Consider the following 17,694-nt stretch of genomic DNA (forward strand, 5'->3'; position numbering starts at 1 on the left):
AAAAAGCAGTCTTCTCTACATCTTCTGCCTTCACCAAAATCTGATGATAACTTGACCGGAGATCAATCTTGGAGAACATTGACGCCCCATTTAGCTGATCCATCAAATCATCTATTCTTGGCAAGGGGTACTTGTTTTTGATAGTCAGCTTGTTCAGCTGCCTATAATCCACACACAACCTCGAGCCGCCATCTTTCTTCTTTACCAACAAGAAAGGCGCTCCCCACGGCGAAGCACTCGGCCGTATAAACTATTTCTCAAGCAATCCCTCTATCTGCTTCTTTAACTCCACCAACTCCACTGGGGCCATGCGGTAAGGAGCGATCGACATAGGGCCAGCTCCCGGTACCAAGTCTATGGAGAACTCAACTTCTCTCCTTGGTGGCAAACCTGGTACCTCTTCGGGGAACACATCCTCAAATTCCCTAACCACTGGTATCATCAATATCCTTTCCTCCTTCTCAACATCCATCCTGGCAAAGACTATATAGCATTGTGCGCCGTCCCGGATTTCCTTCATAACCCCATGAGAAGACAACAACTCAGGCTCCTCTGAGTTGGAGAACAATAGCTTCTTCTCCTGACAGTCTATGAGAACATGATTGGCAGAGAGCCAATCCATTCCCAAGATCACATCTAGCCCTTGCAGAGGGAGGCATATGAGATTGACTTTATATACGTGTCCCTCTACCTCAACTGGACATCTAGAACACACCGAAGAAGTCCTAACCAACCCAGATACCGGGGTAGATACCACGAGGTCAAACGGTAGCTCACACACCGACAGACCCAAGTCCCGCACACAAGACTTTGACACAAACGAGTGTGTCGCTCTAGAATCAAAAAGCACGTAACAAGACTTGCCAGATATCACACAACAACCAATCACAAGGTTACCTGAACATGCTGCCTCTGACCTAGTCATCGCATAGACCCTGCTTGTAGCCTGAGGCCTGCTGCCTCCCCTCCTCTGCTGAGTCTGGCCCGAAGTCTGACTCGGAGTCTGTGGTGAAGGTCGTGACACTGTCCTCCTTAGAGTGGGACAATCTTTGCCAAAGTGGCCCTCCCTGCCACAATGGTTGCACCTGCGGAAACTCGATAGTTGCGGGCAAACACTTTTCACTTGCGGTCCTCCGCAATGATGGCACTGGATCCTGCTGGGTGGGGAAGAAAAGCCTCTAGACCCCTGTGGCTGTGGATGAGGCCTAGCATAAGGCTTCTTCTTCTCTTCAACTCTCGGCCTGGACCCAAATGGTCCGCTAACTCTTTGTTATGCCTGTTGCTGGGCTTGCACCTCTACCTTCATATGCTCCATGACCCTGTCATTTTCCACCAAGGCCGCAAAGTCCTTGATGGACAGCAGGGGCACTCCTCATCGAGCGGCATGGTGTAGAAATGCCCCATATGTTTGAACCTCTCGGCGTACTCAGCCACTGACTTGTTCCCATGTGTCAACTGGAAGAACTCCACCTCCTTTGCGTATCTCACGCTGTCTGGGAAGTATTCTGAAAGAAACCTCCTCTTGAAGGCTTCCCACGTGATATCCTCATGCTTCTCTTCCATTACCAACCCCATACTGGCCCACCAATGCTCAGCCTCTCTAGTGAGCATGTAGACCGTGAAAGCAAGCCTCCTCTCATCGGGGCACCTCTTGGCATCAAAGATGCACTCCATATCCTTCATCCATTGGTCCGCCTGGTCGGGACTCGTCTTGTCATCAAACTTGGCAGGGTGGTGCTTCAAGAAGTCTTCCAAACTCCATTCAGGGGGTGGAGGTTGGGGATAAGGACCATACATCTGGGCACCAGCAACATTCTCCCCTAACTGGCGGAGAGCATCCATATGCTGCCTCTGAGCATCATCAGCAGCCTGCCTAGCAGCCTCCATTTACTGCATCACCAGGTGTTGTTGCTCCAAGGAGGCCTCTTGGTGCTGCATTGCCGCCTTATGCTGTTGCAACATGGCATTGCACTGTTGCGTCAACGCTACAGCCATAGACTCGATCGCCCTTGCCAGGTCTTGTCCGTCACCTTGAGAGGGTTGAGGAGGAGCTATATGAGGGGGTGCCATAACACTGGACACACAGAAAGAACCATAAAAAACTAGGTTAGACTGGAAACTCATCTAAACACGACAAGAAAGGGCACAACGAAAGCTAAGCAAACACATAGCCCACAGACACTAAGGAACAAAGGCTCTGATACCATAAAAATGTGACATCCCATTTAAATAGAATAATCTACTTAATAATATATCACATGATCATAATAATAAAGAGCAAAGCAAACTGATGAAAAACCATAGACAAGGAATTCACTTTTACAGTCATCCATAAGAGTACTTGAAAGGGGTTCTAGGCATACAACCATGCCATAGCCAAAACAGAAACAACAAGGTTCACAGTTATGCAAAAGAAAGGCTCCTAGAGCTAGAAGTTACAAAGGCACTAGGGCCATAGAACGCTCCTGAGAGGCACACAAACAGATCCCCTAAGCTACGCTACTGCTCCCACCAGGCCTACTCCCAGAATTTCCTCCATCTGCTCCAACCAAGGGTGATCATCGCAAAAGAGAAAACATAACGAGAACATAAATAGAAATGCAAGGGTAAGCTAGTGCAATATAAATTTTATCAGGGTATAATAGACAAGTTTAAACAGTTCAATCATGCAGCATAGTAGGCACAGAGAATCAAATTATAGCAAACACATAAGACACCATGACTCAATTATCCGGATACATATACTAAGATCAGATTCAATGGACGCTTGCACTCGTGGTGGCCTCTACTGCTCTGCAGAGCCATTGCCAATGGGTTTCACCCTACCACGCACAAGGTTAACCTTCAAGCATCTAAGGCCATTATCCTGCCAAAGACTAAAGCCTCCTGCCACTCTCACCACTTGGGTCAGTTTGCTCTACATGAGACTCACTGACCCTTTAGAGTTTCGGGATGCGATCCTTACTTGAATCCATACCTTAATATATACACTACACGTCACCATGAAGTTTCCCCACGAGACTCATGGAATTACGCCTATCACATACAATTTTCATGTCTCTCATACCACAACCACCACTTTCATCTTATACATTCAATTCTCATTTCACCCAACCATCATATACAATTCCATACCATCACTTATACCAAACATACCCATTCCAGGGCATATATATTTCAGGAATTCATGCATTTTCAAGTCATACAGCCAACCCTTTCTCGCCTAGGCTAAATGCCTTCGCTTAAGCTACACAACTGTCTCGCTTAAGCTAGGCGAAGTCGCCTAGGCGAGATCTTCAACAAGGGCACTCTGCGAGCTCTCGCTTGGGCGACACTCCCTCGCCTGAGCGAGATCACTCTTCGCCTAAAATCGAAATCCCTTGCCTGGACGAGAACGCGAGCAGAGGATACCAAGTTTTCTTCGAGATCTCGCTTGGGCTAGTCAGTCTCGCTTGAGCGAGACAGTGTGTCGCTCAAAACAAGAGCCCTCCGCTTGGGCGAGCTGCTCGAACAAAACCTGGGCGAGTCTCAACCATTCTCGCCTAGGCGAGACGAGCTCGCTTGGGCGAGAATAACAGTACTCGCCACTGTTACGCCCATGCATCAGGAACTCAAACTCAATAGCAACATACCAGAACACAAATAGGCCAGCTCATACTATCAAAAACATCAATCAAGCATAAAATCATGGTACAGACCAAAGACATGCAGAAATTGCTCTTAATGACTCAAAACCTAACTTCCCTTACCTCTGTTTTGAGCACCAAAAGCAAACAGATCTTAACTAAGGGCTACTACAGCTCCAGGAACTCGAGTAGTGAGCTGAAAAGTGAAAACCAGGACAAAACGAGGTAAATACTTGGAACCCTACCCAACCAACATGCTCAAACAGCGAAATGGGGATGGAATAGACCAAAGAACTCTGAAGTTCAACTTACCAGAAGGTATTAGATGGGTTTCGTTAGCTCGAAGGTGCATGAAGATCGTGCCCTAGCAAACTCCTAGCGGAAGATAAGAGAGGAGAGGAAACTGTTTTCTGAAAAAGGAGATAAGAGCATACTGAGTGAGCTGAAAGGGGTATTGGGGTCCTACAGTTGGGCTGGCCTTGGGCCTACGAAAAGGCCAGGACCAACCCTTTTTGGGACAGAAAAAGAGGCTTACAGCGGACATAATTGTAATCTTGATATCATCCTTAAACCAAAAAATAACATAGATGATTTAAAAATAGAAGAATATCCCTCTTCCCGCCCCTCTCTCCCTCAAGGTTGATTAGATTGAGAGGGAGAGGATGAAAACAAGTGGATTACTGTATGAAGTTTCTGTTGTTCACTTTAAGTGGATTAAAGGTGAAAGTGGGTGGATTAAAAGTAAAGTTTGTTAAAATTTGTGAGTGATTTGATGGATGTGATAGATTAAAAATTATATTTAAATAAAAAAAATAAGATTACGAAATTGTACTTTATTTTCAAAATAATTAAAAATTATTATTATATAAGTTTGATTTATCGTATTTAAAATATGAAAATGTATAAATGATTGTAATTTTAGTAAAAAAATATTTAAAAGATAATGTAATAAAAAATTTATAATTAAAAATTATTTTTTAAACATTATTTTATAACAATTTTCAAATTTTCGTTATTTTTACATCGTTTTCATAATTATTGCTAAAAAATAAATTGCGTACATAATTGTAATCTTGATATCACCCTCAAACCAAGACATAACAGAGATGATTTAAAAGTAAAAGAATTTCCCTCAAGGTTGATTGGATAGAGAGATTGGATGACATCAAATGGATTACAGGTGTGAAGTTTGTGTTGCTCACTTTAAGTGGATTAAATATGAAAGTGGGTGGATTTAGAGTAAAGTTTGTTAAAATTTGTGAGTGATTTGATCGATGTGATAGATTAAAAATTATATTTAAATCGTAAAAAAACAAGATTACCAAATTGTACTTTATTTTAAAAATAATTAAAAATTATCATTGTATAAGTTTGATTTATCGTAGAAAAAATATGAAGATGTATAAATGAAAGTAACATATTTTAATAAAAAATAATTAAAAGATAATGTTATAAAAAATTTATAATTAAAAATTACTTTTAAAACCTCATTTTATAACAATTTTCAAATTTTCGTTATTAATTATTTTTGTACAAATAATTTGAAACGTCATATTTTTACATCATATTCATTATTAAGCTGAAAAATAAATTGCGGCCATAATTGTAATCTTGATGTCACCCTCAAACCAAGGCATAATAGAGATGATTTAAAAATAGAAGAATTTCTCCCTTCCTTCCCCTCTCTCCCCCAAGGTTGATTGGATGGAGAGGGAGAGGATGGCATCAAGTGGATTACAGTGTGAAGTTTGTGTTGTTCACTTTAAGTGGATTAAAGGTGAAAATGGGTGGATTAAGAGTAAAGTTTGTTAAAGTTTGTGAGTGATTTGATGGATGTGATAGATTAAAATTTTTATTTAAATCATAAAAAAACAAGATTACCAAATTGTACTTTATTTTAAAAATAATTAAAAATTATCATTATATAAGTTTGATTTATCGTAGAAAAAATAAGAAAACGTATAAATGAAAGTAGCATATTTTAATAAAAAAATAATTAAAAGTAATGTAATAAAAAATTTATAATTAAAAATTACTTTTTAAACGTTATTTTATAATAATTTTTATATTTTCCTTATTTTTAGATGGTTTTCATAATTATGCTAAAAAATAAATTGCGTACATAATTGTAATCTTGATATCTCCCACAAACCATTACATACCAGGCATTATTAAAAAATAGAGGAATTTCGCTCTTCCTTCCCTCTCTCCCTCATCGTTGATTGGAGGGAGAGGGATAAGATGAATTAGAGTGTGAAGTTTGTGTTGTTCACTTTAACTGGATTAAAGGTGAAAATGGGTGGATTTAGAGTAAAATTTGTTGAAGTTTGTGAGTGATTTGATGGAAATGACAGAATTAAAAATTATATTTAAATCATAAAAAAATAAGATTACCAAATTATACTTTATTTTAAAAATAATTAAAAATTATCATTATATAAGTTTGATTTATCGTAGAAAAAATATGAAAATGTATAAATGAAAGTAACATATTTTAATGAAAAAATATTTAAAAGATAATGTAATAAAAAAAATTTTAATTAAAAATTACTTTTTAAACCTTATTTGATAACAATTTTAAAATTTTCGATATTAATTATTTTTGTAAAAATAATTTCAAAAATCATATTTTTACATCATTTCATAATTAAGCTAAAAAATAAATTGCGGATATAATTGTAATCTTGATATCACCCTCAAACCATGACATAACAGAGATGATTTAAAAATAGAAGAATTTCCCTTTTCCTTCTCCTCTCTCCCTCAAGGTTGATCGGATGGAGAGGGAGAGGATGACTTCAAGTGGACTACAGTGTGAAGTTTGTGTTGATCAGTTTAAGTGCATTAAACATGAAAGTGGGTGGATTTAGAGTAAAGTTTATTGAAGTTTGTTGATAGATTAAAAATTATATTTAAATCATAAAAAAACAAGATTACCAAATTATACTTTATTTTAAAAATAATTAAAATTTATCATTATATAAGTTTGATTTATCGTAGAAAAAATATGTAAATGTATAAATTAAAGTAACATATTTTAATAAAAAAATATTTAAAAGATAATGTAATTAAAAATTTTATAATTAAATATTACTTTTTAAACCTTAATCCATAACAATTTTCAAATTTTCGTTATTAATTATTTCTGTAAAAATAATTTGAAAAGTCATATTTTTACATCATTTTCATAATTAAGCTAAAAATAAATTGCGGACATATATGTAATCCTGATATCACCCTCGAACAAAGACATAATAGAGGTGTTTTAAAAAGATAAGAATTTCCCTCTTCCTTCTCCTCGTTCTCCCTCAAGGCTGATCGGATGGAGAGGGAGAGGATGACATCAAGTGGATTATAGTGTGAAGTTTGTGTTGTTCACTTTAAGTAGATTAAAGGTGAAAGTGGGTGGATTAAAAGTACAGTTTGTTAAAGTTTGTGAGTGATTTGATGGATGTGAGAGATTAAAAATTATATTTAAATCAAAGAAAACAAGATTACCAAAATGTATTTTATTTTAAAAATAATTAAAAATTATCATTATATAGGTTTGATTTATCGTAGAAACATATGAAAATGTATAAATGAAAGTAACATATTTTAATAAAAAATTATTTGAAAGATAATGTAACAAAAAAAATTTATAATTATGCTAAAAAATAAATTGTGAACATAATTGTAATCTTCATATCACCCTCGATCCATTGCATAATAGACATGATTGTCAAATAGAGGAATTTCCGTCTTCCTTCCCCTCTCTCTCCCTCATCCTTGATTGGAGGGAGAGGGATATGATGAATTCAAGTGCAGTAGAGTGTGAAACTTGTCTTGTTCACTTTAAAGGGATTAAAGGTTAAAGAAAGTGAATTTAGAGTAAAGTTTGTTGAAGTTTGTGAGTGATTTGATGGATGTGATAGATTACAAATTATATTTAAATCATAAAAAAACAAAATTACCAAATTGTACTTTATTTTAAAAATAATTAAAAATTATCATTATATAAGTTTAATTTATTTGTACAAAAAATATGAAAATGCATAAATTAAAGTAACATATTTTAATAAAAAAATATTTAAAAGATAATGTAATGAAATATTTTATAATTAAAAATAACTTTTTAAACCTTATTTTATAACAATTTTCAAATTTTTGTTATTAATTATTTTTGTAAAAATAATTTGAAAAGTTATATTTTTACATCATTTTCATAATAAAGTTGAAAAATAAATTGCGGACATAATTGTAATCTTGATATCACCCTCAAAGAAAGACATAAAAGAGATGATATAAAAATAGAAGAAATTCCCTCTTCCTTTCCCTCTCTCCCTCAAGGTTGATCGGATGGAGAGGGAGAGGATGACATCAAGTCGATTACAGTGTCAAGTTTGTGGTTTTCACTTTAAGGGGATTAAAGGTGAATGTGAGTGGATTTAGAGTAAAGTTTGTTGATGTTTGTGAGGGATTTCATGGATGTGATAGATTAAAAATTATATTTAAATTATAAGAAAACAAGATTACCAAATTGTACTTTATTTTAAAAATAATTAAATATTATCCTTATATAAGTTTGATTTATCGTAGAAAAAATATGAAAATGTACAAATTATAGTAACATATTTTAATAAAAAAAATTTTAAAAGATAATGTAATTAAAAATTACTTTTTAAACCTTATTTTATAACAATTTTCAAATTTTCGTTATTAATTATTTTTGATAAATAATTTAAAAAGTCATATTTTTGCATCATTTTCATAATTAAGCTGAAAAATAAATTACGAACATAATTGTAATCTTGATATGACCCTCAAACCAAGGCATAACATAGATAATTTACAAATAGAAGAATTTCCCTCTTCCTTCCCCTCTCTCCTTCAAGGTTGATCGGATGGGGAGGGAGAGGATGACATCAAGTGGATTACAGTATGAAGTTTGTGTTGTTCACTTTAAATGGATTAAGGGTTAAAGTGGATGGATTAAGAGTAAAGTTTGTTAAAGTTTGTAAGTGATTTGAGGGATGTGATAGATTAAAAGTTATATTTAAAAATTGTCATTATATAAGTTTGACTTATCGTCGAAAAAAATATGAAAATGTATAAATGAAAGTAACATATTTTAATAACAAAATATTTAAAAGATAATGTAATAAAAGAATTTATAATTAAAAATTACTTTTTAAACATTATTCTATAACAATTTTCAAATTTTCGTTATTTTTACAACGTTTTCATAATTATGCTAAAAAATAAATTACGGACATAATTGTAATCTTGATATCACCCTCAAACCATTGCATAACATACATGATTGCAAAGTAAAGAAAATTCCCACTTGTTTCCCTCTCTCTCCCTCATCGTTGGTCGAAGGGAGAGGGATAGGATGAATTCAAGTGGATTAGAGTGTCAAGCTTGTCATGTTCACTTTAATGGGATTAAAGGTGAAAATAGAGGAATTTCCCTCTTCCTTCCCTCTCTCTCCCTCATGGTTGATTGGAGGGAGAGGGATAGGATGAATGCAAGTGGATTAGACTGTGAAGTTTGTCATGTTCACTTTAACGGGATTAAAGGTGAAAGTGTGTGGATTTAGAGTAAAGTTTCTTGAAGATTGTGAGTGATTTGATGGATGTGATAGATTAAAAATTATATTTAAATAAAAAAAAACAAGATTACCAAATAATACTTTATTTTAAAAATAATTAAAAATTATCATTATATAAGTTTTATTTATCGTAGAAAAAGATATGAAAATGTATAAATGAAAGTAACACATTTTAATAAAAAAATATTTAAATGATAAAGTAATAAAAAATTTGATAATTAAAAATTACCTTTTAAACCTTATTTTATAACAATTTTCAAATTTTCGTTATTAATTATTTTTGAAAAATAATTTAAAAAGTCATATTTTTGCATCATTTTCATAATTAAGCTGAAAAATAAATTACGAACATAATTGTAATCTTGATATGACCCTCAAACCAAGGCATAACATAGATAATTTACAAATAGAAGAATTTCCCTCTTCCTTCCCCTCTCTCCTTCAAGGTTGATCGGATGGGGAGGGAGAGGATGACATCAAGTGGATTACAGTATGAAGTTTGTGTTGTTCACTTTAAATGGATTAAGGGTTAAAGTGGATGGATTAAGAGTAAAGTTTGTTAAAGTTTGTAAGTGATTTGAGGGATGTGATAGATTAAAAGTTATATTTAAAAATTGTCATTATATAAGTTTGACTTATCATCGAAAAAAATATGAAAATGTATAAATGAAAGTAACATATTTTAATAACAAAATATTTAAAAGATAATGTAATAAAAAAATTTATAATTAAAAATTACTTTTTAAACATTATTCTATAACAATTATCAAATTTTCGTTATTTTTACAACGTTTTCATAATTATGCTAAAAAATAAATTACGGACATAATTGTAATCTTGATATCAGCCTCAAACCATTGCATAACATACATGATTGCAAAGTAAAGAAAATTCCCACTTGTTTCCCTCTCTCTCCCTCATCGTTGGTCGGAGGGAGAGGGATAGGATGAATTCAAGTGGATTAGAGTGTCAAGCTTGTCATGTTCACTTTAATGGGATTAAAGGTGAAAATAGAGGAATTTCCCTCTTCCTTCCCTCTCTCTCCCTCATGGTTGATTGGAGGGAGAGGGATAGGATGAATGCAAGTGGATTAGACTGTGAAGTTTGTCATGTTCACTTTAACGGGATTAAAGGTGAAAGTGTGTGGATTTAGAGTAAAGTTTCTTGAAGATTGTGAGTGATTTGATGGATGTGATAGATTAAAAATTATATTTAAATAAAAAAAAACAAGATTACCAAATAATACTTTATTTTAAAAATAATTAAAAATTATCATTATATAAGTTTTATTTATCGTAGAAAAAGATATGAAAATGTATAAATGAAAGTAACACATTTTAATAAAAAAATATTTAAATGATAAAGTAATAAAAAATTTGATAATTAAAAATTACCTTTTAAACCTTATTTTATAATAATTTTCAAATTTTCGTTATTAATTATTTTTGAAAAATAATATAAAAAGTCATATTTTTGCATCATTTTCATAATTAAGCTGAAAAATAAATTACGAACATAATTGTAATCTTGATATGACCCTCAAACCAAGGCATAACATAGATAATTTACAAATAGAAGAATTTCCCTCTTCTTCCCCTCTCTCCTTCAAGGTTGATCGGATGGGGAGGGAGAGGATGACATCAAGTGGATTACAGTATGAAGTTTGTGTTGTTCACTTTAAATGGATTAAGGGTTAAAGTGGATGGATTAAGAGTAAAGTTTGTTAAAGTTTGTAAGTGATTTGAGGGATGTGATAGATTAAAAGTTATATTTAAATAAAAGAAAAACAAGATTACCAAATTGTACTTTATTTTAAAAATAATTAAAAATTATCATTATATAAGTTTGATTTATCGTAGAAAAAATCTGAAAAGGTATAAATGAATGTAACATATTTTAATAAAAAATTATTTAAAAGATAATGTAATAAAAAATTTTAGAATTAAAAATTACTTTTTAAACCTTATTTTATAACGATTTTTAAATTTTCGTTATTTTTACATCGTTTTCATAATTATGCTAAAAAATAATTGTAATCTTGATATCACCGTCAAACCATTGCATAACAGACATGATTGATAAATAGAGTAATTTCCCTCTTCATTCCCTTCTCTCCCTCATCGTTGATGGGAGGGAAAGAGATATGATGAATTCAAGTGGATTAGAGTGTGAAGCTTATCTTGTTCACTTTAAGGGGATTGTACCACACCTAGTCGGCCTAAGCCGAATATTAGCAATTACCATATGTAAGGCCCAATTATTTCTGCCATCTTAATTTTAAAGGTTGCCCAATCTTTTGGGCCTAACTGGGGTTGGCCGAATTCGATTCCTGACCTAAGTTACCCCAAAACCCTAACTTGTAACCACTCTTCGTGAAAACAAATTTCCACTCACCTCTTAGAGCAGCTGCCATCATCCTCTGCTAGGGTTTGGAGAAGTCACAGTCTAGCAAGCTCAGCCTCATTCTTCCGTTACGCGTAAGTCTCTCCCAACCCGAGCCCTACGTTCATTTTGTCCCTTCTTTACGTTCTCAGTTAGAGCTTTATAGTGAGCTCGTTTTAAACTTGTTCTACTGGTTTCAGTTCGCGAAGCCGTTCCTGAAGCTATTGTCCTTCACCGCTCGAGTATCGGAACTCTAGCTAACATCTCCCAGGTACGGGAAGCTAGACTATTCATCTCTGGTTGATAAACTGTGTGGTTTGTTCATCTGTTGCGTGCATGTGACAATATTGTATGTGTCTGGAATATGTTTGAATGTTGGCGTGGGAGTGCACTGTTTCTAGGTTTGCAGGTGTTGAACAGTGGGAGGAACCTGTCATTTTCGCCCAGGCGAGCTCATCTCGCCTAAGCGAGAATTACAGGTCCTCGCCCAGGAGTTTTCCTCGAATACTCGCCTAGGCGAGTGGATTGTGTTTTGGGCGAAAAACCATCTCGCTCAGGCGAGATGGCCTCGCCTGAGCGAGCCCTCGCGAAAACTCTCAGGCCCCTTGACGCAGTCTCGCCTGAGTGAGAGCCTGCTGCTTAAGCGAGGGCACTCCCCTCGCCTGAGCGAGGGTCTCTAGCTTGAGCGAGACCCACTATAGGCCGCACTGTTGTTTTTCGTGGTTGGTATTTGTGAACTGCTTGTGGCGTGATTCCATCCTGATTTAAGTATGATACTCGATAAAAAGCATGGAAATCTGTAGTTATTAAACTGTATGTATGATTTGGTATGAGGTGGGTATGAAACTATACAAGATGGTTGGTACTAAAGGGACGTGGTTGTGGTATTATGATACAAACTTGTATTCGTGCTCCAGCAGGAGTGAGCTGGTATTGATTTCGCCGTGGTATATGAACGAGTATGATTTATAAAGGCTGATTTGAGGTTATATGTATGATGAGCATTCCTTTGATGTGGGTTATGATGTAGTTCGTGTCAGTGCGTAATTCCTTGGAGTCTCTAGGTGAGGCTTTCCGAGGTCGCGCTTTAGTGGTCGGGACGTAATTCCATGGCCCCTGTTAGTGGGTGTCCATGGTGGTGCCCCATCTGTATAACTAGGTAAGGATTCAAGTTAAGGTTGCATCCTGACGCTCTAAGGAGCCAGTTAGTCTCACTTAGAGCAGACCGATTCCTGTAGTGAGAGTAGTAGGAGGCCTGAAATTCATTAAGGGCTAACCTTGTCGTGAGGGAAAATTGATCTATCGCAACACTTGTAACACATAGCTCGGAGATGAGCAGCTCAGGGTCGAGCAGAGGTATCCACCACAAGTGCAAGCATCCGCTGAATCCGACTAAGTTATACGTATTCGGATGAGTCGATTCGAGTCGTAGTGTATTGATTGAAGAGTCATAACATGCTTGGTTGTTGTATGGACATTGGATGGTGAAATCATGTTTAACTGTATGATGAAAATGTTGTTGGCTCTAGCTTACCCTGCTTATTGTATGGTTGTCTTGTATGTGGCTCTTCTTTCTTGCGATGATCATCAATGTAATTGATGGGAGCAGATGGGCGAGGTTCTCGTGGTCAGCAAGGGAATGGAGACTCTGCTGCCAGTCCGCGTGGATTGGACTATAGCTTCCTTTGAACTTTTCTTTAGGGCTATGGCCCCTGTATTTCGTTGTTATTGGATTGTAAACTTTTAGTTAAACCGTTATCCTGCTTTTGTTGGCATCGTGGTGTGCCTAGCTTTGGTAGGGGAAGTGTTGAGAACCCTAAGACTACGCTACATTGTTATCTCTGTGTGACGTTTCCTTTAATTTTACGCATTAAATTAAATGGGGCGTTACACCATATACATGCTAAGGTACTCGGCCTAAACCACTAAGAAGCGACATTGATAAAAAAAGCCAAAAACAACAATAGCGGCCTAAGCCGTTAAAGGGTAACCAGCCTAGGCCGACAACTCCACGAAAATAACCAAGGACTTGGCAAAAAACAGAATGTTTCAACAAGATTCAGCAGCCCACAATAATCGAACAAAGGGCCTGGGCTAGGGCAGCCCAGGCCCACATACGGCCCAAGCAAGGGCCCAACCCATGATGTGGCCAAATATAATTAATAATCTATAAATACGCATGGACCCCACGAATTAAAGGTACGCATTCATTACTTCCCTAATCACCATATTTGACCTTTTGAGAGATTTCGCTAGCTTAAGCTTCGGAGTCTCTTCTGCTGGTAACCCCTCCCGGGTCCAAACCGACCACTCCGAGATACCCCTAATTGATACATATCAACCGGGAAGAGGCCCACTGAGGAGATGGCAGACCAAGGTAAGGTAATACTTGTGTCTAACAGATTTTGTCTGTTCTTTGCAGGAACAATTGGCGCCCACCGTGGGGCACGAGATAGTACTTTACCACCCGCTTTCTCCGAAAATGGTTTCTACCCGCAACAGAGCAGGAGTTAACAAGCAAGTTGAAACTGGCCCCTCAGGACCTGCTAACATCACCCCAGATTTGGCCGCCATCCTAGATGGTCAAGCCAAGATGCAACAGGAGCTGCCTGACTTGAAGAAGTGCAGTGCTGATGAGATAGAAGCACTACGACAGGAAAATTCTCGCTTAAGGAGAAAGATCGAAGCCGATCCCACTCAAAAGGGAAAGGCCAAGGAAACATCTGATGCCGCAGGGTCCCCAGCTTTCCAACCTACTGAAGAGGAGAGCGAGTACAATCCTACCCTGCACACCTTCACCACTACCCAACAAAATCCCATCCTCTCAGCCCATCCTACTCATTTCCACTCCACCCTCCCAAGAAACACTACGACTCCCACCCCCATCGCCACCCTCCCCACCACTCATGTCCCACCCTTCAACATGCCCACCACCCTACACACCACTCATATCCCACCCTACAACCCTCACAACCTCCCTACTACCCATATTCATCCTCACAACTTCACCTCCACCTTTCCTACCCTCGTCCATCATCCCATCCCTCCTCACCCGCTCCCATCTCACCAACTCAGGTGTCGTAACCCTTTCACCGACTTTATCGCCAACACCCCCCTCTCCACCAGTGGGAACCCTTCAAGCTGGAGCGTTACACTGGTGAAATCGACCCCGATGAACACCTCAAGGTCTACATCACGCACGTCGCCCTCTACACTTCCCATGATGCCATTTTTTGCAAAGCCTTTCCTACAACCCACAAAGGCACTTTCCTTGAATGGTTTACCACCCTCCCTCCATACTCTATCGACAGCTTCGACACCCTTTCCCACATGTTTACCACTCACTTCGCTAGCAGCTGCTCGCATCAAACTACTACAATATCACTCATCGACGTCAGACAAGAACAAGGCGAGACGCTCCGAGAATTTATTGATCGATTCAGTAAGGCTACCCTCCGCACCCCACACCTCAACCAAGAAATGATACTCCAGTGCACGGCCCTTACTCTTCAACCCGGCCCCTTCGCCAACAACGTCTACCTATACCCACCTGCATCCATGCATGAGTTGAAGCTACGAGCTGCCGATTACGTCCCGTATGGAGGAAATGCAAACTCTCCATACAAAATTTTGCAATGATTAAGCACCTTCTACCGCCAACCTCACCCCGCAACCTCCCCGCCCTGATTCGAGACCTCGAGAACCCCGACAGCCCCACTTCACCAGATACGCCCATCTAAATGTTCCCAAATCCCGCCTCCTTGATGAGGCTTTACAGGTTGACCTCATCCCACCACCACGCAAGACGACCACTCCTTCAATGCGGACATGACTAAATACTGCCGCTATCACCGAAACCACGGCCATACCACAAAGGACTGTAAAGCACTCGAGGATTAAATTAAAGAACTGGTCTGTGCTGGCCATTTCCGCCACTTTGTCCGCAGAGAAGACCACTCCTCCCGATCCCATCATCCTCCTCGTCCTGACCACCGATGCCCTCCCCGCGACTCTCGCCACGATAAATGCCCCAACCAACCCGCAAACCATGACCCCCAACCGGCTCGCACCGACGTCACCCCTGCCGACCCTCCCGTACGCGGCACTATCAACACCATCTCTGGTGGTTTTGCTAGTGGAGGATCTACCTCATTCGCCAGAAAGAAACACCTCTGGCATATCCAATCCATCAAACACATCACCCATTCTCATCACAGACGTCGCATGCCCCCCATAACCTTCACAGGCGACGATTTTCAAGGCCTCGATCACCAGGAAGATGACCCTATGATCATCACCGTTGAAATAGAAAATTACGTGGTCAAGAAAGTCCTCGTCGACCAAGGCAGCTCCGACGACATCCTCTATTAGGTTACGTACCAGAAACTTCAACTCCTAGACCCCGCCATGGTCCCATATGATGAACCGATTTATGGCTTTTCTAGGGAACAAGTTTCCTCCCGCGGCTACATTGACCTCCATACGGTCTTCCGCGATGGCGCCCAAACAAAGACAATTCCTAACCGCTTTCTCATCGTCGACGCACCTACATCTTATAATGTCCTCCTCGGCCGCCCTTCACTCAACACCCTTGGCGCTGTTGTCTCCACACCTCATCTGGCCATGAAGTTCCCCTCCCCATTTGGGGACATCCTTACCATTCATGGCGACCAACGCCTTGCACGCAAATGCTATATGGCCAGCCTACGCCCACAGCTCCCCATCCTGCAAACCAATCACATTGAGCGGCCACTTGGCTCTGAGATCGCTTTGTCTAGTGACGATCTAGACCCGAGAGTGGGCCGGGATATCCGCCTTGAACCTATTGAAGAAACCACCCCCTTGGAGCTCCCAAATGGCCGCATCATCAAAGTTGGTACTGGGCTAGAATCTGAACAGCGTGACATCATAACACCCACCCTAGTCGGCAATACATACCTTTTTGCTTGGTCTGCTGCTGACTTACCTACAGTTGACCCTCAAGTGGTATCCCACAAATTATCCATTTACAAGGAGGCCCGATATGTCTCCTAGAAAAAATGCAAACTTGGTGAGGAACAACGCCTAGCGGCCAAGGCCGAGGCCGATAAGTTACTGAGCGTGGGGTTCATCGAAGAAGCTCACTATACCACTTGGCTCTCTAACGTGGTCCTGGTTAAGAAGGCCAACGGCAAGTGGCGAATGTGTGTTGATTACACGGATCTTAACAAAGCATGTCCCAGAGATGCCTACCCCTTACCCAATATTGACCGACTTGTTGACGGCGCAGTCGGTAACAAGGTCCTCAGTTTTCTTCATGCATACTCCGATTATAACCAAATCCCTATGACCGCATCTGACATGAACAAAATTGCCTTCATCACAGACGATGCCAATTACTTCTACAAGGTCATGCCATTTAGCCTTAAAAACGCTGGAGCAACATACCAACAATTGATAGACAAAGTCTTCAGTATTTAATGGGCAACTGTGTCGAAGTATACGTTGACGACATGGTTGTCAAATCCCCAAGCCATCACCAACACGCTTAGGACCAAGTAGCAGTCTTTTCCACATTACGACAGTACAACCTCCACCTCAACCCCGACAAGTGCGTATTAGGCGTCGACTGCGATAAATTCCTTGGATTCATGCTCACCTAGCGCGGTATAGAGGCTAATCTTGAAAAATGCAATGCGATTATTGAAATGCGAAGCCCCACCAGCGTCAAAGAGGTACACGTGGAATGATGATTGTGAACAAACATTCCAAAAGCTTAAAACCACCCTCACCTCACCACCTATCCTCCGTAAATCGGATACTCATAAACCCTTATTGGTCTATATCACCGCCACAGATCACACCGTCAGTGCCGCACTGGTCCAAGATGTCGGTGACACCCAACATCCTGTTTACTTCGTCAGCATAACCCTGCAAGACCCCGAAACCAGATACCAGATGGTGGAAAAGTTGGCCCTATCCCTAGTACACACAGCCCGCCACCTACGTCTATACTTCCAAAATCATAACATCATTGTCAAAACCGACTACCCAACTCAGAAGATATTGCAGAAACTAGACCTTGTGGGGCAGATGTCGTCTTGGGCCGTTGAG

At 38.8% G+C, this 17,694-nt stretch overlaps 2 protein-coding genes across 2 annotated transcripts; one reads left to right on the forward strand and one right to left on the reverse strand.

Annotated features, from left to right (window-relative positions):
- Nucleotides 1-250: 250 nt before the first annotated feature.
- LOC114188741 (uncharacterized) lies at nt 251-1,887 on the reverse strand. Its single transcript, XM_028077377.1, has 2 exons — nt 1,334-1,887; nt 251-1,241 (listed from the first exon to the last, which is right to left on the reverse strand). Exons 1-2 carry the CDS (start codon nt 1,885-1,887, stop codon nt 251-253), a joined length of 1,545 nt encoding a protein of 514 aa, XP_027933178.1.
- A 14,121-nt stretch (nt 1,888-16,008) lies between these two features.
- LOC114188746 (uncharacterized) lies at nt 16,009-17,061 on the forward strand. The gene is made up of 2 exons (XM_028077382.2): nt 16,009-16,587; nt 16,636-17,061. Exons 1-2 carry the CDS (start codon nt 16,009-16,011, stop codon nt 17,059-17,061), a joined length of 1,005 nt encoding a protein of 334 aa, XP_027933183.2.
- Nucleotides 17,062-17,694: the final 633 nt, after the last annotated feature.

This window comes from Vigna unguiculata, chromosome 1 (genome assembly GCF_037176805.1).
Source record: "Vigna unguiculata cultivar grain cowpea cultivar isolate G323 ecotype 2 chromosome 1, ASM3717680v1, whole genome shotgun sequence".
Taxonomy (NCBI): domain Eukaryota; kingdom Viridiplantae; phylum Streptophyta; class Magnoliopsida; order Fabales; family Fabaceae; genus Vigna; species Vigna unguiculata.